This window comes from Aspergillus fumigatus, chromosome 2 (genome assembly GCF_000002655.1).
Source record: "Aspergillus fumigatus Af293 chromosome 2, whole genome shotgun sequence".
NCBI lineage: Eukaryota > Fungi > Ascomycota > Eurotiomycetes > Eurotiales > Aspergillaceae > Aspergillus > Aspergillus fumigatus.
The window spans coordinates 2,809,803-2,828,715 of NC_007195.1; the positions used below are offsets into that span (position 1 = coordinate 2,809,803).

The following is an 18,913-nucleotide window of genomic DNA, read 5'->3' on the forward strand; positions in this document are numbered from 1 at the left end:
CCCAGAAATTGGAAGAGACGGTCCGTCGCCTGTAGATGTTTGATATTCGACGGCCATACAAAAGTCACTACGGATTCCGGTTTCCGACGCTCAGAAACCGAGATGCCTCATTTTCAACGTTCTGAAGCGCCTTTCTTGGGGTTTTTTGGTGCTGGCCATTCACCTGACGCGCCAAAGAAAGCATATTCGCGATCTCAGACTCTGATTCGATCGTTGATGCATTGGAAAGTCGCTGGTGGTGACCTTGAAGGCGCATTCCTGACCTCCGCAAATCGACTGTCAGACTGCGGGACACGTCGAGTGACTAGATCATTTTCCCCACGCTAGATCTGTGGAGTCTGGGGTTAGGAATAATCTAATTTATGGTTTCAGATTCTGGCTAGAAGATGAGAAGACGGAAGGCCTCATTTTCACCGTCCTGAGTAACTGATGCGATGTGCTGGTGATGGCACTTGGTTGGGAGAAGAGGCAGGATAGCGACCATAAAGACCAGGGCAAATTCTGCGCCTATGAAACAGCGACAGGGAAGAAACAAGCTTAGTGCCCTAAGCCATTCTCGAAGCCAGAATCCAGAAGCATCCAGCACAACAGCCGTAGCTAATGCAATCCTACTCTCCTAGAAGCTTCGAGCGAATCCCAATACCACACTCAACAACGACACTAACCGTCTGAGGTAGTAGCCGCTCCAGAAACAAAAATTCAAACTCTTCGTCGTCCGTCTCCGTTCCCCGCAAAGGAAAAGCCTCGTGTCATGACCCGACCAATATCCAATGATTCGATTCTTTGGCCTGAAATTCTATTTGTTTCTAGTCCTAACTGAGAGAAAACAACAGAAGATCCCGGACTTTTTTCTTTCTTTTTTTTTGTTTGCTACCGTTCTCTAGACTCTAGAAAGGCACTAGCTAACAGTCACACGGCCTCGAGTCTACCCCCTCCATACCCTCAAACTGTTTCTTGAGCTTGAGGGTGGGGATCCTTTTGTCCTTCTCCCCCGAGGCCTTAAATTCAGTGATTGTCCCAAATTTTTCTCGCCTCTCTATTCCCCATTTCTACTACATGTCACCTTGACTCGGAACATTCATTCTCTCGTCATTCTAGACCGTGTGGTCCCATTGTACAATTCTCTTACAACTCCCTGCTACCCCACTCGGTTCGGCTGAAGGTCGTCAGTTGTATTCGCATGATGGCTTCCGAAAAGGCGCAGGATGCCATTGGGCCAGCGGCGGAGTACGATCCTCGCCGTGATTCTACAGCATCTGCGGCCAAGGTCGTTCACAATGCCAGAGCGGCGACGGAGAAGGAACAACGCATGTCGCTCTGGGAAGGCATCAAGACCTACCCCAAAGCTGTCGGGTGGAGCTTGCTGATCTCCACCTGTATTGCCATGGAGGGCTACGATATCTGCCTCGTCAACAATTTCTATGCCTTCCCGCAATTCAATCGCAAATACGGTGAGCTCACCTCAAAGGGTGACTATCAAGTGCCGGCTCGGGTAAGTTCTCCGCCCACCTATCCTCCCTTCTGCGATATGTGTGCTGAGATGGCGTTGTATAGTGGCAAGCAGGCCTTAGCAACGGCGCCGCAGTTGGAGAAATCATCGGTCTCTTCCTCAATGGTTGGGCTTCAGAACGTTTCGGATACCGCTATACTCTCATCACCTGTCTCATCTTGATCACCGCTTTCACCGCCATATTTTTCACGGCCCCGAACGTTCAAGCTCTACTTGCGGCCGAAATTCTTGCTGGTGTTCCGTGGGGTGTGTTCCAGACTCTCACAATTACGTATGCTTCGGAAGTGTGTCCTGTCGCTTTGCGTGGCTACCTGACCACCTATGTCAACTTTTGCTGGGGCCTTGGACAGCTGATTGGTGTTGGGGTGATCAGATCAATGATTGATCGTAACGATGAGTGGGCATACCGTATTCCCTACGGTCTGCAGTGGATGTGGCCTGTGCCGTTGCTCATTGGCATCCTCCTCGCCCCGGAATCGCCATGGTGGCTTGTGCGCAAGGGCAGGACCCGGGAGGCTAAGAAGGCCTTGTTACGATTGACCACCGTGCAGGAAGACTTCGATGCTGATGAGACCATTGCTATGATGGTCCACACGACTGCACTGGAAGAGAAGATCACCCAAGGCGCCAGCTACCTCGACTGTTTTAAGGGCACTGACCTGCGCCGAACGGAGATTGTCTGCATGGTATGGGCCATGCAGAACTTGAGCGGCAACTCCTTTTCGAATTACTCTACCTACTTCCTCGAACAGGCCGGCCTGGACACGTCCAAGGCTTATTCTTTCGCCATGGGCCAGTACGGCATCAACATGGCAGGAGTGTTCGGCGCATGGTTCCTCATGACACTGGGCGTTGGACGCAGAACACTGTACCTGTGCGGTCTCTGCGGTCTCTGCGTCATGCTCCTCGTCATGGGCTTCCTCGGTCTGGTACCAGAGGCGCACCGGGACCAGGCATCTCTCGCCACGGGCTCTATGATGATTTGCTGGGCGCTGGTCTACCAGCTGACAGTAGGAACGGTAGCTTACTCTCTCGTTGCTGAGCTCTCCACCCGCCGCCTGCAGATCAAGACCGTTGTGCTCGGCCGCAATCTGTACAATGTCGTGGGTATCATCTGCGGTGTCTTTACGCCGTACATGCTGAACCCGGGAGCTTGGGACTGGGGCAACTATACCGGCTTCTTCTGGGGAGGAATCTGCTTCCTCTGCATCATCTACACTTACTTCCGTGTTCCGGAGCCCAGAGGCCGATCGTTCGCCGAGCTGGACCTTCTGTTCGAGCGTAAGGTCAGCGCAAGAAAGTTCTCCAGTACGCACGTCGATGTCTTCGACGAGACTGTCGAAAGCCAGGTGGTGAGCGACTACCATGCCCAACAGATGGCCGCGGCCGGTGTGACCCAAAAGTAGTGGTTGCTGCATGATTTGATGAATTGAGTTACCCTGGCCCTTTTGTGGATATAGCCCGGCTAAGATCCGGACATGATGTACTGTACATAATCTTACTCACGCAATACAATTTGACGCTTCTAATGCGGTCCAAGTACATGCTCTGCCTGCCTTAATAGCCAGTAGATATGAATATTACTGCAGATCTTCTTCCTCAATCACCTTGCTAAATGTCTAAGCCCCATGCATATGATTTTCTACTCATGAGACCACTCGGGCTTCTTCTTCTCAGCAAACGCAGTCATTCCTGGCCAAAGTCAGTGGAAACCTACCTCGCGCAGTAAGTCAATCACCAGAAAGAAACTCACCAATCTTCTGATCCTTGCTTCCAAACAATCCATGGAACAGCCGCCTCTCATACTCCACGCCCTCCCGGAGCGAAAGCTCCTGGCTTTTATTCACCACCTCCTTGGCAGCCAGAACACTCACCCGACTATATCCCGCAATTGTCTCTGCAGTCTTAAGCGCCTCAGCCAGTAGCTCCTCATGCCCACCCTCGACAGCCTTGGCCGCAACACCCCACTGCTCCGCCTCCTTGCCGCTGAAGTTCTTCCCCGTCAGGATCAGCTCCATCGCCTTGCTCTTGCCGACGGCGTGGGTGAGACGCTGCGAACCGCCCGCGCCGGGGATCACTCCCAGCTTGATCTCGGGCTGCCCGAAGGTGGCGCTAGCGGTGCAGTAGATGATGTCGCACATGAGGGCGAGCTCGCAGCCGCCGCCGAGGGCGTAGCCGGAGACGGCGGCGATGACGGGCTTGCGGACGGAGTTGGCGAGGTGCGACCACGGGGCGATGAAGTTGTTGGTGTAAGCGTTGGAGAAGGTCAGTGGGGCCATTTCCTTGATGTCGGCGCCGGCTGGACGGTATCAGCAGGTTTGTAGTGGTTAGAAGGATGTTGCATACTCACCGGCAAAGGCCTTTTCGCTGCCTGTGATGACGACGGCCCCAATGTCTTTATCTTCCTCATACTTAGATAGTGCATCGTTGAGTTCCTTGAAGAGCGGGCTGGAGAGGGCGTTGAGTGCCTTGGGGCGGTTGAGGGTGACTGTAGATTGTCAGACGCTCGTCCATGGACCAACTAGCTCGAATATGACCGGGGAAAAGGACATACTCAGCCCAACACCAGGCTTAGGAGTCGACGTGATGATGTATTCGTACATCGAGGCAGCAGATGAGTACGGTCTGGCAACACGGCTAAGGTAGGATGTCAGAGGGATAGTGGTCCTGGACGCGACCAGGCGGGAACATTGCCGAGAGAACATGGTGCAAGGGCTGTGATGAAGGTGAGATTAGGTAAGATTGATTGTTGGAGCAAGCTGCAGGTTAATTGATGCGCAGTCTAACAGTACTTAAGTGCCAGGTCCTAGATACTACTAGTACTACAGAGTACTACTACTCCGTACTTATGATGCTACACCCCGGCTATCTCCCCGCATTCGCCGAAGGGAACCGTTGCTCCGAGGCAATGCGAAGCACGTGAACTTGACCCGGCAACGTAAGCTGGTTCTAACCCTAGTAAGACTAGCGTAAGCTTTGTCATCTCCCCTGAGGCGCAGCAGCAGTTGATGTGGCTGGTTCTGCCAAAACGGGTTAGTCGCCGCCCAAAGCTGAGCAGTGGACACTTTTTCTCTGTAGACGGACAGACTGCAAGACGGAGAGCGAGAGAGATAGCAACTTTGTTCTTCCCGTCCAGCTTCGTCGGTGTTGGTGGGAATATCCTCTTCTTTCTTGCTCACAGGACGTCTTTCTTGCTTGACCCGCAAGTGTCTTCTTGCATTGGTAGTAGTCCACAAACTTTCTCAATCCTTTTTCTCCTCTCCCTTATCCCGTCGCCATGGATGTCCCCGAGCCAGAACAGACGCCGTTCACGGCTGTGACAGCGCAGACCTCAAAGCTTGCGCGGGTAAGTCAACTCCATTCACCGTGGATCGGTCTGCAAAGATTGTTTCGTCTTGTACCTCAAAAAAGAAAAGAAGAAAAAGAAAACGCTTCCGACTGATGACTCCGATCATAGCAATACCAAACGTCCCTCGATGCTCTGACACCCTACACAACCTACCGGTGGATCGGCACCGTCGTCCTCCTGCTTATCTTCTTCCTGAGAATCATCCTCGCTCAGGGATGGTACATTGGTATGCGACTGTCCCTCTCGTCTGTTCAGCTTCCCAACTGCAAATTTACTAACATCTACCCATGTTCGCAGTCGCATACACCCTCGGCATCTACCTCCTGAACCTCTTCCTGCTCTTCCTTCAACCCAAATTCGACCCCTCCCTCACCCAAGACGAAGGCCTTGAGGACGGTGACGCCTCCGCCAGCCTTCCCACCAAGCAGGACGACGAGTTCCGCCCCTTCATCCGTCGCCTCCCCGAGTTCAAGTTCTGGCACTCCGCTACCCGGGCCATCGCCATCGGCTTCGTCTGCTCGTGGTTCCCCGTTTTCGATATCCCGGTCTTTTGGCCCGTCCTGGTGGTCTACTGGATCATCCTCTTCATCTTGACGAGTAAGTTCAGTTCCTTTATAAAAGTAGCGTCGTGCGCTTGGGCTGACGATATTATGTGAAATAGTGCGCCGACAGATCCAGCATATGATCAAATACCGCTACGTGCCTTTCTCCTTTGGAAAGACCAGATACGGCCGCTCATAAGAGTCACGGATCCCATGGGGGCGGCGGCTGGGTATACTGCTGCTGCGGAGTGCATGCTGCATCTGCTCCTAGGCCGTCCTGTGAAGCGGATACACCTTTTATCCTTGGGGACAGCGAGTTGGGGCCCGCGAGGAGAGACGAAACTCCACCACTGATGTTGATTGATGATGACCCCTGTGATCTGAATTAATGAGCCGACCCTTTTTCTATCTTATTATTGTACAGAGCTTCCAAGTCCGCAATGCTCGAACCTTGTCACTTTCTTCCAATTACTTTTTTCAACTATACTCATTTGTATTGCTTAGACAGCTGTGTATCTTCTACGTACGATGGAAACCATTTTGAAATAGACAGCCGAATTTGATGACAAGAACTCATACAGATATCACCAACATCAGACAGTTGGTACGATGTGGAAATCAATTTGGCCCGGCCAATAACAGCTTTTGCATAAAGAACTAGCCACCCTAGCATCGCAAATGGATATATAACACCTGATTGATCATGAACATCAGACCCCTCGATAGGCATTAAGAACGAAAAAACTCAACATGCTATTCATCTCATTGTTAAAATCTGATGGAAATAATAAAAAGGAGACGCATTACTCATATCTCAAGGTGCTCCACACTGTGTGACCGCTTGCTGCTGCCGTCACCCAACGACAAGGCCGATATCGTCCTGGCAGGAGTTGGGCGATCCAGCTCCTTGGTCTTGGTACAGATCCACGTCGATGCATACATGTTCACACTGTCGTACGTCAGCGATTGCATTGGTAAACAGTCAGGGAATATCGAGAACTTACCGATCGATGCAAGAGCCGGGGAAGCGGGCGCCGACACGGCGGGCTGTGAACCCATTCTCTTCGAACTGCTTGATATACCAAGGCTCGATGCTGGCAGAGCGGAGGAGAATGCGGCCGTCCATTTTCAGGGCGTGGTTGAGTTTCTGGGCTTGGATCGATGCTTCTGTGCCTTCGGGATCGAACCAGTCCATCGAGTCCATGATCTGGCAAATGGGTTAGATCGGTCATTTGGGCAAATCATACAAGGGGCTGCGTACCACAGCGATTGTCAGGCTTCGGGGAGTGATTCGCTTGATCACTTCGTTGATCTCATCTGTGTGAATACGTAGGCCGTCAAATGCACCGGGCGAAGAGAGCTTCACATGGGCCTGAGGAGACAAGTATGTGGGGTGGCATCTCGGATACACTTAGATTGGTTTGTTTGCACTCTTTTGGGGACAAACTCACCGTCTTGAAAACTGCCCCTGGAGACACAGGAAGTAAAAGTAGTTATCGTTGCTGATCATGGTTTCGTTAACGACGGGGTCCAGTGTGTCCACAACATATTGCCAGATCGACCGGCCACTGATATCCTTGCCCTGGTTCATGTCCTTGGTCAGGCCCAGTCTCTTGAAGTAGTCGTCAACGATCATATTCCGCTGGTTTCGAGGCACGCCCGCGGCCTTCCACGCGAACCATTCGGTGCTGACAACCGCCCAATGAAGGGGCTTGCTCATGAGTACGGCGCGAATCTTTGGCCAGATCTCACGTTGCTCAGCAAGAGTCTGCGCCTCGCAGAGCTTCTTCACCTGACCCTCAAGGCCAAACACCTTGAACAGGTACCGAACCATCTTGATGGCGTGGCGCGAGCCACCGGTTTCATAAAGTCCTTTGCCATATTTTGAAGTGAAAATGTGAGTGTGCTCAAGCCAGTACTGGAATGCCTGGCTGGAGAGGTGAGCGCTGAGACGAGAAATGAGGAGTTCCCTGAATTCTGGGTGTTTTCCCTCGCCAAAGATCTTCCAGACATCGCGATGACCAAGGGCCATGAAACTAGCAACCTTGAGTTCAAGCAAATGATTCTGGTTAGGATTCAGGTCGACTGCATGAACTCTGCGTGGACTCTTCTGAAGGTAATCCAAAATATTGTCTCCGGCGCTGGTAATGGCCAAGATAACATCATCCCGCTTGATGTCGAGAAGACGATGATCCACACGAGGATCTTCCCAGTTGAAGGCATAAATGTATTCATTCTTGAACTGCGTGTGCTTGGGCAGCAGATCATTGTAGAAGATGCGGCAGTGGTGATTCTGGTAGAAGGATGAGGGAAGCGGGAGGTTCGCGCTCAGGTTGATAACGGCCGACTCGTAGGCTTTGGAACGAATTTCTTGAGCGTTCCTCTCCATTGCTTTCTCCATCTCCTTGGTGTGATTGGCGGGAGAAAGATAAGGAGATTCAGTAAAGGAGGCGTCCAACATTTCAATTGTCTCCTGACCGGAGAGATTTGATGCAAGATTCTTGTGACGTCCAACGAAGATGTAGTAAGGAATGCCGCCGAGAAGATAATTGCGCTCGCTGGCAGAGATGACGGTTCCAAAGCGGTATTCCAGATAGTCTCTGCGTGCTGCTTCCAGACTGACACGGTCCGCATCGAACCAGGCCCGCCAAAAGGCACGACCCAGCCAGTTAACGTGGCGATTGAAAGCACCACCAATGTAGTTGCGGGCGGAAACGTCCACGATACTTTGCACTATCACGATAAATTAGTATCTATCACGTCAGAAGGCTGTACGCTACTTACCATAAAAGTCGCAGACACCAAGGATACCAGACGCCCTCAAGAGGTCGGTCAGGGAGTCGACGACACTGTAGTAGTCTGTATTCACTTAGTACGGCGGCCTCAATGCTTGTTAATCCAAAAACTAACCAGGAATCATGGACAAGCTGTAGCTCATGGTGATAAGATCTGCGCCTGCAGTTGATGGAGCTGGGGCACGGGGGTCGACTTTCTCATGGGGGAGACGGAAAGAGCGCGCATCTTGACAGACGACCGTGACATTCTTCCAGCCTAGGCGCTCGAATCGCTGACGGGCAACCTCGCAAAGAGAGGGAGACAGGTCGACAAGGTACACGTGCGAGAAGAATTGGGTAACTGGTAGGAAAGAAGCCATGGCCTCAATGTTGTAGCTATCCTACGATTAGGCCTCGAAGCAAGACGATGACTCGATTTGACACTTACCCAGTGCCTCCGCCAATCTAAGCAACGAGTGTCAGCGTTTGCGAACAATAAGCGATACCGAGGTGTCTTACATCAACCCAGATTGCCTTTCCAGCCTGGAGTTCTTTGTTCTCAACCTTGTACTTCAATTGCGCGGCAACAAGCCCCAACATATCCTCACGGCCACAGAGAAGACGCTTGCGAGTGGCATCATATACACCAGCCTAGCAGGTATGTCAGTAAGCGTTTCCAGATGCATCGCATTCGAAGCTCATACCTGAGTCTTGTAGAAGCTTTCTAGCGCATCTTGCTGGCCATTGAGACCTTTCTTGTGGGGCTTAAGGAACGATGCATAGATGAATCTGAGGTAAGTGAAGATACCGCTATTGTAGTCAAACTTCTTGTGCTGGGATGCCAGCATGAGAACCACCCCGACAAGTGCGCAAACTAAGAAGCCGGCACCTGCAATGTACGCATGAACAGGCTCCATGCGGCTCAGAAATGAACCAGCAGGAGTGCTGCTGAAGGAGCTCATGGCGAAAAAGCGAAGAAGGGCTCAAGGTATCAATCCCCAACGTGAGACTGAAAGGAACAGGAGTTGACTGAAAGCAACCTCAAGAGAGAAGGGCACTGGAGAGAAAGGGCGCGTTCTTCAATCAACGGCGCAACTATCAGTTCGGGACAAGGGCAATTGAATGCATCATAAAGATGCCCCACCATGACCCTTCGGACGTAAACGTTGGCTCCCAATATCGGAGCAGCATGGGCCGCCATATCCTATCAGGACCACACATGGTCCTGACTGCCGAGGGGGCAGACAAGATGCTAAGGTCCATCAGATCAATGTGGCATCGCCAGTAACGGGAAGGTTGTGGAAAGTGGTCCATTTTGGAGACTTCGGCCAGAAGATAGTCAAACGCAGCTCGATGGGGCAACTGATAGGCCGTAGCTTACAGATAGTCTTCAACATCCGCAGGACGCCATTGGATGATTGTAACGGGGGATCTGCTGGAGTGCCCTGCAGCACAGAATTGGGACAAGGCATGGAGTACGTAGGCACCCGAACGATGTAGGAGGAGTGAGAGGCATCAAGGCCCTGGCAAGTAGGAAAGCAGAGTGGCAGCATGTGCGGGAATGCGGTGGACGTGGAGCCTCGTTCCGCTAAAGGTTCGCAAATGATCGCAGTCGATCGAGTGCCCGTGGGGAGAGTAGTTGTTCATATCAGCAATCACAATGAAGGTCAATGGGTTGTCTGGGCTGCTTCAGTGTATGAGACCTGCGGAGCCAATCACAGCGCGGTCCGCCGGCACATTTCAGCATCAGGGACTCCGTTAGGTCCAGTTGATCGTTCCTGGTACATCCATGGTTCGATATTGAACAGTCGCGTTGACGATTCGTCACACATATTCCGCCACTGTTGGGTCAGGAAGAAGACTAATTGAATCTCGACGAGGGATTGCAATCTGCTCAATGAAACGTTGAGGAGGTGCATGTGGTGGATGTTTAATGGGAAACACACAGCAAATGACAATTCGGGTATAGCGGCATTTGCTCTACTGCCATCATAGAGGACCGGAATATGATTTACTCATAAGGAATATTCATCTCCGTCAATCATAGCTTGCTAGATTGAGTTGTCCTATAGTAATGTTTTGATTGACAATGCATCGAGGTATCAACAAACAGTCATCTAGTACAGCTTGCGAGCCTATATTCTTAGAGGTGTATATAGCTAGTTGACTATGCTGATCTAGAATTAGGACCCTCTATAATCCTTGACCGACGGTTTGCTTGGGCTAGCAGACGCTTTGCTCGGTCCTTGACAAGCATCGTCATTCGGGAATTTTCAAGACAGCTCGTCCGTCGATTTCAGCCCTCTCCAGTCTTTGTAGGACGTCATTGATACAGGAGAAGTCAAAACACTCAATGTGAGCCTTCACGTCTCCTGCCACAGCCATACTTAAGAGCTCTTCCATCTCCTTTGCGGTACCAGCGGAATTTCCGACAATGGTGAGACCTATTGTCCAAGAGACTTAGCGCTGTCCCGAAGTCAATGAGGCTGACATCGCCTGGTGCGCCCCATACCTTTCACAATCATGTCCAACGGGGTTGACGGCAGTCTGAAAGGCTCGTTCGGGATACCAACACAAACCAAGACCCCCAGACGGCGGAGCATCTGCATGCTATGAATGTATGCCGACTCACTGTTCGCCGTGCATATCACTGCGTGGGCGCCTAGACCTCGAGTAACAGACGTGACACTAACAGCAATATCATCCTTTTTATAATCAAAATAGTCCGTCGCCCCAAGCGAGAGACAGAGCTCCCTCTTTTTGTCCCCACTGGATCAAGATTCAGTAAAGTAGAGCCATTGCTATTTTCACAACTGACTTTACCTGTCAATCGCAATGACTTTAAGCCCCTTCTTGACTGCGATCTGGATCCCCCTAAGGATAAAGTCAATCGTCCACTGCCGCTGCGGTCTATGAGACTTTCCATACATGTGCCCAAGTCCTCCACCAGCCCCAAGGATCGCGATCCAATCCCCAGGTCGAGTTTTTGTCTTCATGATCGATGAGTACATGGCAATTCCCGCTATTATAGGATTAGTTAATACACCAGGGCCTTCTGACTTGGACGACCGCACCGCATAACAGTGGCGCTGCTGTATCGGGGTCCAGCTCGGGCGGGATGATGGTGACATGTTCGGCCGGACTGACAATGAATTCTAATGAAGGTGTCAACCATACTCATCGATTTTGCAGCGAGCGAAACAGGTCAACTCACGCTGAAAGGTCCCTGGAACATTCTGCCTCAGATTAGATCTGTTGAAGCAGATGCAACAAATTATTCAGCCCGTGACAGTGAACCTACCGCACCAGCGTTCTTCTGGTAGGGACAAGCCGTATGATTGATAGCGCAGATTTCGCATTTCAAGCACGAGCTGTAAAGCCATCTGCGACCGACAAGCACCATTTTTTAGGTCTGGAGGCTAGACTTGAAGGAAGCAGGGGGAAAGACCTACCGTATACCCACTCTTTTATCCATCCAAACCTGCTCATCCACGTTCGATCCAACTAAGAGACAAAGAGTACATCAGAAGAACCGTTAGACATGGCAAGTCGGCTCTATGCGCCTCACCTTGTATTACCTTCCCTACTCCCTCGTGACCTGCGACGTCGGTTAACATGAGCGTATCCCCACGAATGCTATGGACATCCGAATGGCACACTCCGGAATATTCGAGCTTGATGAGCACTTCCCCTTGCTTTGGAGATGGCACAGGGCGTTCACTTGTAATCTCTACCCGTGCACTTGAGGACTTTCTGGGTCCTGACACGACTGCTGCGATTTGTGTTTGAGGGAGTGCCATGACTGCAATAACGGTGTCTGTACAGGATTTTCAAGTACGTCAACTAACAGGTATGCAAACTGAGAGCCGACAATGCCGCACCAGGGACAAGGGTAGCTCATATGACTACTGAAGTATTTGCGATCTTTGCCTGAATTATGATCGCATCGACTAATCAGATGATTCTATCGTTGATAAATGCGGGGATAATCTGATAGTGGTATCATCAGTAGATCGGGCGATTAAACCTGGGATTTGATTGGTGCAGGGGTCAACGATAGGGCACAACCATTGATAAGAATCTAAAATTGCTGTTTCTGTCAACTGATAGAGGGACGTTTATGTTGAGCCATCGATCAGAGAATCACTGATGGGACCTATCCTGGCACAGCGACATAGGTACCAGCTATGCGGACATGAAAGCCGAGCTATTTCAGTGAGAGGAGAAAAGGGCGAAGGCTAACAGACACTCCACACCAGACCTGACCGATTCAGAACCAGCGATTACCGTGAACAGCGTGGTCAGAACTTCTGGGGAACAAGTACAAGTCTTGCAAGGTCAATCGATCCCTTGCCGAGTTAAATTAATATATTATGCTAAATATGCCAAGTCGCAACCAAACCTGTACTGTATAGAAGACATGGACTCCGCGCAGCATAACAGAGTCGTAAGAACGGAAAGAAGTCGGGGGCGCTCGGACTCATAAATGAAGCAACATTTCCGACAATTTGAATGGGGCATCTGGACGGTATATAGAACGCAATGAAGGAAGCAGAAAGGGATCTATGGCAGAGATTAAACAACGCCAGCGCTTATGCGTTCTCCGCTTGAAGGGTTTGCTTGGTTACAAGTTAGTACCCTGTAAATCAAGTATAGGCACGAAGCGAGCGGACAGCCAGAGAGGGCAACTTACAACCAACCAGTCCATACCCTCATCTAGACCTTTACCATCAATGGCGGAGCATGCTACGATGCTCCAGTTCCTATCTCGCAGCTCCCCGAGCTTCAGAGCTTCCGAGATCTCTCCGGCACCCTTGGCGCCGGGTTGATCCTGCTTGTTTGCGAACACCAGCAATGCCGCATCACGCAACTCCTCTTCGTTCAGCATAGCCGCAAGTTCATCCGCAGCTGTGCCAAGTCGCTCAATATCGGTAGAATCAATGACGAATATAACAGCGGCAGTGTTGGCGTAGTAGCAACGCCAGTAGGGTCGAATGGACGTTTGACCTCCCAGATCCTACAATAACCGCACCTTAGCAAATCTCGCAAAATTGCAATGATCCGTCTATTCCCAGGGTGCACTCAACATACCCAGACATTGAAATTCAGGTTTCTGTATGTGACCGACTCGACGTTGAATCCGATGGTAGGTATTGTTGTCACTACTTCGCCAATCTATCAAAGTGCATGTCAGTTAGGTAAACGATCAAAACCAGAGCATATACACATGAATAAGCACCTGAAGCATACCTTAAGTCTGTAGAGAAGTGTGGTTTTTCCGGCATTGTCCTACAGAGTCAATAAAAGCGAATTAGCCCAAGACACGGAAATTATATGCAGCACAGAGTATGAGAGCACGTGGAACACGTACGAGACCTAATATTAGGATTCTAATCTCCTTCTTGGTCCAGAAGAAAGACCACAGACGTGACAGCGAGCCTCCCATTGTTGTGAACCTGAAAAGGGACGCTGCAGTTGGGGGGCGTGATCAGCGCAGAGGGCGAGGGAGGTGTTTGCGGAAGCGTTAGTCGTGAGGAGCAGGACGAGATACACGACTAAAATGAGATGATAGTAGTGTGGACTTGCTGGAACGAGGTAGAATTAACAGTATTCTGTTTCATAAGATTGAAGATAATGAAGTATAGAAGATATCAACTGCGCATCACTTTCAGCCTTGAATAGCTGACTAAATCACGAGTTTCTTGGTGTGTCTTGTGGCAATCATTGGACCGCGGATGAACCCTGCGGCGCCGATCGGCCTGGCCCAAGCTCAGTCGTCCGTCACCTCTAGGAGAATGGGATGTGGGATGACCTTTTAATGCTATCCATTGATCGGGATTGCGCGGTGACTGTCCTATTCCGCACTAGAGTTCCTGCGCGCTTCTCTTCCCAGCCGCTATTTCTCCCTTGTGCGACACCGGTACTACAGCTTTCTATATCAACAGCCCTAGCAGTGAAAGCTCATATGTCTTCTAAGAGTCCGCTTTGAAGAACATCTTTTGGCTTCGTACTGGGTCACTACCGGACTCCCATCTTCATCTTTTCGTGCATCTCGCAACAGTCATTCTCACCATTAAAGCGCCACCATGGTTGGCAAGAAGTCTGGAAAGGCCCTCAAAGATGAGGGTAAGCATCCTCAGAGCCGCTTCGTTACTCAGTTCCCGCGTTGGGTGACCAGGTATAGCTAACATTTTTCTGATGGCCAGGCCTTGAGAGGACTGATAACAATATGGAGCTGTCGAATTGGCCTCAGATTGCGCCGATCAACCAGAAGAATTACTACACGTATGTCCGACTTGCGCGTGGTTCGACCTGCAAGCAAGGCATTTCTAGATTCTATCGCTAACTTGACGACTCCGACAGTGATTATCTCAAGAGAGACGATCAGTACCTAGCATTCCGATTACAAAATGAGGAGGCGAGGAACAAAATGGCTAAAACAGCCAAAGACCGGGATCGCGCTTTAGCCATGGCGAAAGCCAACGACTTAGGCCTACCCGAAGCAGAGGCTGACGGTGATGGGGATACAAATATGGAGGAAGGTGCGGAGGGGACAACAGAAACCTTGGGTTCCAAGGTTATTGTAGTCCATGTCGGAAGCCAGAATCTGCGAATCGGCCTGGCCAGCGACGCACTGCCGAAGACCGTTCCTATGGTGATTGCACGAAAATCAACCACAAGCGAGTCCGAAGACCATGCGGAGCCCCATCCGAAGCGGTTGAAATTAGACGATGGCTCTTTGATGGAACCTGAGAAAATGCTTGGTCCGGAGGTTTGTCCTACCCAAGCGCCTGAGTCTTGATTTCGCCATTTCTAACCACTTGCATGAAATAGTTCTCCTCGCTGTACACCACGATGGCCGCAGAACTCAAAGCGCATATGCGGCAAAATAAGCGCAGGACTCTACCCAACTCGAAAGAAATGGTCATTAACTACAATCGGAGAACGGTACCAGAGACCATCCCGGAACACAATGACCCGCTGCGTGTCGAATGGACAGATATTACCGACGATGCACCTGAATATATTGTGGGGCAAGCAGCGCTTAGAATACCTGATGATTCCAAACCCAGGTACAAGCTCTACTGGCCGATACGATACGGATGGTGCAACGAGAGAGACTATGAGAACAAGAGACTCTTGTTTTTGGACATCTCACTCATTCTCGAGGACACAATCAAAAGCCAATTGGGCTTAACCAGCAAGAAGGATTGGCCTCAGTACTCTTGCGTTTTTGTTATCCCTGACCTGTATGAGAAGACTTATGTCACGCAAGTTCTCGAGATGTTGATGAGGGAGTTCTCATTCGCCCGTGTCTGCTTCATCCAGGAGAGTTTAGCGGCCACCTTCGGTGCGGGATTCACATCAGCATGCGTTGTTGACATTGGCGCGCAAAAGACGTCCATCTGTTGCGTGGAAGAGGGAATGTGTATTGAAAACTCTCGCGTCAACCTGAAATTTGGTGGAGCCGATGTGACCGAGGCGTTCATCAAGATGATGCTCTTCGACCACTTCCCATATGCGGAGATCAACCTATGGCGCCGCTACGACTTTTTACTAGCTGAGGAGCTGAAAAAGAATGTCTGCACCTTGAACGAAGCAAGTGTCTCAGTGCAAGTGTTCGATTTTCACCTTCGCATTGCCGGTCAGGACACCCGGAAGTATTCCTTCAAAGCGTACGACGAAGTACATCTCGCCCCGATGGGGTACTTCCAGCCCTCGATATTCGACCACTCACGGAAACTTGAAGGAAGAAGAAAATTCATCACGCGGTCGGTAGATATCTACGACGGTCAGCCGAATGATCCAACATCGGGGGCCCAGTCTGAAATCTTGACTGCCATTGCCCCTCCCCCTGCCAATGGCCAAGTGAACGGTGAATCCCAATCATTCACGTTGGATGTGCAGTCGACGCCGACTCGCTCGCACCAAGTGAATGCACTCAGCCGTGTCCAGGAGCTGGATGCCACCCCTCGATCTTCTGTTGCCGGGTCGCCTGCTCCGGAAGCGATTGGTACGCCCCAAGCTGGTGGTGCTGGTACCCCACTCCCGGGTGGCCAGGGACAGAACGCCTCACAAGCCCGTGCACCTACTGTCGAAGAGCGAGATGATGTTCTTCCAGTCTTCCCGTTGGATAATGCGATCCTCACATCTATTTCGCATGCAGCTCGATCTGATGAACGTAAGATGCGAGACTTCCTCGGAGGAATCATGGTCGTCGGAGGCGGCAGTCTTGTCAGCGGCTTCCACTCCTTCCTGGAAGAGCGTCTCCAGACGCTGAGACCAGGGTTTGCTAGCGAAATCATGGTCGGTACACCTCCAAGAGACCTCGACCCCCAAGTGGTAGTCTGGAAGGGCGCAAGTGTGTTTGGTAAGCTGAGCGGAACCAATGACAGCTGGATCGGGCAATTGGAATATGATAGACTGGGTCACCGACTGATGGCGTACAAGTGCATGTGGGCATACTAGCTCTTCCTTTCTTGATACTGCTGCTTTTCTCTTGATTCTTCTTGTATCGTACGGACAACGGAGTTGGTTTATGGATGACACTGCGGGGACTATTTCAGAAACAATTACGGGCACCTAGCTTATCAGAGAGATTCAGCATTGACCCAACAAGGCCATCTGATATTTTCTATTGTCTGACTATTCACTGACCTGGAGTCTAAACAAATAATGTGTTACATCACATGACAGTGCTGTGCTGGAGATGGTGGAAATACCAAATCAGAAACAAATTACGGCTTAACCTTTCTCCGCCCCTCAGAGCACCAGCCCGCTAAGCTATAAACATCAGGCGGTAAACATATGCAGAATGGTTTATCCTACCCCAAGTGAGTCCATAATAAATCAGCATTCCCAGAGGTAGTTCAGCTTCCTTACACTTATCAATCTGAGCGCTTCTGTATAGTTCTTGCGCCGGTTAATACCAGAAACGGAGGCCCAGACGGTTCTCTGGTTCCTGACTCTGAAATCCCGTCGATTGCGCTTCCCAGCAAATGTAAGTTCGGCGCGCCAGCTGGCGGAGTTCAAGGCTATCCTACTGACGTTGCTGTGCAGTCTACAGTCCTCCTCTTACTGATACGCTCTCGTCAGACTCAAATAGTGGAATTGCGGCCGAGATGTCAAAATCCAAGGACAGCGGCTCCTCTGGGAGTTTTCATCAGGAGTACATCGCGTCTTTACGTTATCGGAATGATCTGCCTCCGCCGGATATGCCACCCAAGTTCCTCGATGTCCCGCATGATGGTCTGCGAAGATTTCTAACGCCTGGTTTCGCATCTAACTTGGCGCGGCGTGAGGAGCCTAATATCGATGTTGATGCCGAGGGTGGTATGCCGATAGACCTTGTCGGCATTCCGGGGTTGCATTTGGGTGACGAGAGTGGTAAGTCGAAGTTCCACTTGGCTTTTTGTTACATATCGCCCAGAAGCTAATTCGATGCAGCTATTATGGCGCCCGAAACTCCCCAACCGATTGATCCCGCGGACCTTCCACTGCTCATGACTTTAGACCAGCTCAAGAACCCCGCCCCCAAGAACGCGAACGTCAGTTTCCTTCGTCGGACGCAATATATCTCTGCTGGTCTCCGCGCACCGGATGGCCCCAAGGTCGCACCTATCAGAGCAAAGGCCCGTTCCGCCGACAAAACGAAATCACAGGATGATCCGATGTACATCAAGAAATACATTCAAAAAGGCTTCGATATTGCCTATCCGGATAGCAGACATGTTGGGGAGGATACACCGAACAGAATCAAAGGCCACACTCCTACCAAAATCGAGGTCGACGCTTGGGCTAACCCGGTTCATCCTGACAATCCGAAGCTCAAGCCGGTCGGATTCTACCCTCTGCTCCCCGATCTACAGGGATTCCCGGACCCTGGAGGATTCGTTCAGTTCAAGTTCGATAAAGCGCCTGTTCAGGGTGTTTCAGGGAAACGAGACGAGCGCATGGATGTGGCCATTCTTCTTCCTTCCGCCCCAGAAGAGCGGGTCTGTCAGGAGCATGCGACCAAAGCCGCTTTACACAAGTCGAATCCCGAATTGTACCCTGATCCAGGTCCGATACCGTGGGATTACGATCTCTTCTTGCCTGAGAAGAAGGATGCAGTCAAGGAGGTCATTGCGAGCTTACGGCTTTCGAACCCCGATCGCGACAGTGAAGTCCTGTACACTCACGAAGGAACGGATGGCATTAGGTTTCACCGTTACGAACGCATGCGCACGTACGCCACTAGTGCTCAGACCCTGGGCAATGAATCAAAGCAGCGCGATGTTGCTCTGACGCTTTTCGACCCAGCGGAGGCGAAGGAAGGACAGCAGACAAAACAGAGAGGTGCATACTACTATCCTATTCTCGGAAAGACCCGTCTAAAGCCCGAGCGGGCCCGTACTATTGCGCAGGCGGGTCTTGCTCCCACGCGGCCCAAGACAAAGGAGGACCAGGTAGATCAAATCCAGGTTGTTGTCCGCGATCCAGACGAGGCAGAGGTATACAAACGCTCTCTACATAGAGCGGCCATTGATCCGAAATTTGCAAAAACTCTCCCTCCGCCTCCTGAACCGGAATCTGCTCCTGAGCAGGAACATCCTGAGACTCACGACTCTGACCGAGGAGAAGAGGTGACCGAAGATCGCAATCACCAGCCAACCGCTGCAGAAGTGAGCGACGACGAAGACAAGATGAGTGACGAATAGACCATTGTTTTCGGTCGATTTCGCGGTCTTTGCTCTTG

At 51.0% G+C, this 18,913-nt stretch overlaps 8 protein-coding genes across 8 annotated transcripts; 4 read left to right on the plus strand and 4 right to left on the minus strand.

Annotated features, from left to right (window-relative positions):
- Positions 1-1,180: 1,180 nt before the first annotated feature.
- Positions 1,181-2,916, plus strand: AFUA_2G10910 (putative MFS alpha-glucoside transporter; the record flags this gene model as incomplete). The annotated part of the gene is made up of 2 exons (XM_750331.1): positions 1,181-1,492; positions 1,555-2,916. 2 exons carry the CDS (start codon positions 1,181-1,183, stop codon positions 2,914-2,916), a joined length of 1,674 nt encoding a protein of 557 aa, XP_755424.1.
- Positions 2,917-3,152: 236 nt separating this feature from the next.
- Positions 3,153-4,398, minus strand: echA (enoyl-CoA hydratase echA; the record flags this gene model as incomplete). The annotated part of the gene is made up of 4 exons (XM_750332.2): positions 4,065-4,398; positions 3,861-3,998; positions 3,264-3,809; positions 3,153-3,202 (listed from the first exon to the last, which is right to left on the minus strand). Exons 1-4 carry the CDS (start codon positions 4,213-4,215, stop codon positions 3,153-3,155), a joined length of 885 nt encoding a protein of 294 aa, XP_755425.1. The 5' UTR covers positions 4,216-4,398.
- A 176-nt stretch (positions 4,399-4,574) lies between these two features.
- Positions 4,575-6,048, plus strand: AFUA_2G10930 (Rer1 family protein). The gene is made up of 4 exons (XM_750333.2): positions 4,575-4,856; positions 4,968-5,085; positions 5,157-5,456; positions 5,521-6,048. Exons 1-4 carry the CDS (start codon positions 4,788-4,790, stop codon positions 5,598-5,600), a joined length of 567 nt encoding a protein of 188 aa, XP_755426.1. The 5' UTR covers positions 4,575-4,787; the 3' UTR covers positions 5,601-6,048.
- Positions 6,049-6,151: 103 nt separating this feature from the next.
- Positions 6,152-10,037, minus strand: AFUA_2G10950 (class I SAM-dependent methyltransferase). Its single transcript, XM_077804160.1, has 9 exons — positions 8,880-10,037; positions 8,695-8,826; positions 8,624-8,640; positions 8,312-8,571; positions 8,186-8,260; positions 6,853-8,134; positions 6,663-6,801; positions 6,406-6,608; positions 6,152-6,350 (listed from the first exon to the last, which is right to left on the minus strand). The coding sequence occupies exons 1-9, from the start codon at positions 9,135-9,137 to the stop codon at positions 6,209-6,211; spliced, it is 2,508 nt and encodes an 835-aa protein (XP_077660323.1). The 5' UTR covers positions 9,138-10,037; the 3' UTR covers positions 6,152-6,208.
- Positions 10,038-10,289: 252 nt separating this feature from the next.
- Positions 10,290-12,135, minus strand: adh2 (zinc-dependent alcohol dehydrogenase). The gene is made up of 10 exons (XM_750336.2): positions 12,057-12,135; positions 11,744-11,992; positions 11,628-11,679; positions 11,477-11,558; positions 11,390-11,411; positions 11,250-11,330; positions 11,104-11,197; positions 10,999-11,049; positions 10,688-10,944; positions 10,290-10,619 (listed from the first exon to the last, which is right to left on the minus strand). The coding sequence occupies exons 2-10, from the start codon at positions 11,973-11,975 to the stop codon at positions 10,435-10,437; spliced, it is 1,056 nt and encodes a 351-aa protein (XP_755429.1). The 5' UTR covers positions 11,976-11,992; positions 12,057-12,135; the 3' UTR covers positions 10,290-10,434.
- A 19-nt stretch (positions 12,136-12,154) lies between these two features.
- On the minus strand, positions 12,155-13,621 carry AFUA_2G10980 (ADP-ribosylation factor family protein; the record flags this gene model as incomplete). Its single annotated transcript, XM_750338.3, has 5 exons — positions 12,155-12,794; positions 12,869-13,192; positions 13,267-13,350; positions 13,426-13,464; positions 13,547-13,621. The coding sequence occupies 5 exons, from the start codon at positions 13,619-13,621 to the stop codon at positions 12,768-12,770; spliced, it is 549 nt and encodes a 182-aa protein (XP_755431.2). The 3' UTR covers positions 12,155-12,767.
- A 640-nt stretch (positions 13,622-14,261) lies between these two features.
- On the plus strand, positions 14,262-16,839 carry AFUA_2G10990 (putative chromatin remodeling complex subunit (Arp8); the record flags this gene model as incomplete). The annotated part of the gene is made up of 4 exons (XM_750339.2): positions 14,262-14,301; positions 14,382-14,460; positions 14,539-14,947; positions 15,010-16,839. 4 exons carry the CDS (start codon positions 14,262-14,264, stop codon positions 16,642-16,644), a joined length of 2,163 nt encoding a protein of 720 aa, XP_755432.1. The 3' UTR covers positions 16,645-16,839.
- Positions 16,840-16,990: 151 nt separating this feature from the next.
- On the plus strand, positions 16,991-18,875 carry AFUA_2G11000 (uncharacterized protein; the record flags this gene model as incomplete). The annotated part of the gene is made up of 4 exons (XM_750340.2): positions 16,991-17,009; positions 17,087-17,176; positions 17,236-17,562; positions 17,623-18,875. 4 exons carry the CDS (start codon positions 16,991-16,993, stop codon positions 18,873-18,875), a joined length of 1,689 nt encoding a protein of 562 aa, XP_755433.2.
- Between the last annotated feature and the right edge of the window lie 38 nt (positions 18,876-18,913).

Bases quoted from the DNA above. Each gene is read 5' to 3' on its own strand.
- AFUA_2G10930 (XM_750333.2), top strand. From the start codon at position 4,788: ATGGATGTCCCCGAGCCAGAACAGACGCCGTTCACGGCTGTGACAGCG. The intron at 4,857-4,967 runs GTAAGTCAACTC...CTCCGATCATAG, and splicing joins AGACCTCAAAGCTTGCGCGG to CAATACCAAACGTCCCTCGA. The intron at 5,457-5,520 runs GTAAGTTCAGTT...TATGTGAAATAG, and splicing joins CATCCTCTTCATCTTGACGA to TGCGCCGACAGATCCAGCAT.
- AFUA_2G10950 (XM_077804160.1), bottom strand. From the start codon at position 9,137: ATGAGCTCCTTCAGCAGCACTCCTGCTGGTTCATTTCTGAGCCGCATG. The intron at 6,609-6,662 runs GTACGCAGCCCC...CCCATTTGCCAG, and splicing joins GAAGCCTGACAATCGCTGTG to ATCATGGACTCGATGGACTG. The intron at 6,351-6,405 runs GTAAGTTCTCGA...GACGTACGACAG, and splicing joins CCCGGCTCTTGCATCGATCG to TGTGAACATGTATGCATCGA.
- adh2 (XM_750336.2), bottom strand. From the start codon at position 11,975: ATGGCACTCCCTCAAACACAAATCGCAGCAGTCGTGTCAGGACCCAGA. The intron at 11,412-11,476 runs GTAGGTTCACTG...AATCTGAGGCAG, and splicing joins ACCAGAAGAACGCTGGTGCG to AATGTTCCAGGGACCTTTCA. The intron at 10,945-10,998 runs GTAAAGTCAGTT...ATCTTGATCCAG, and splicing joins AAAGTCATTGCGATTGACAG to TGGGGACAAAAAGAGGGAGC.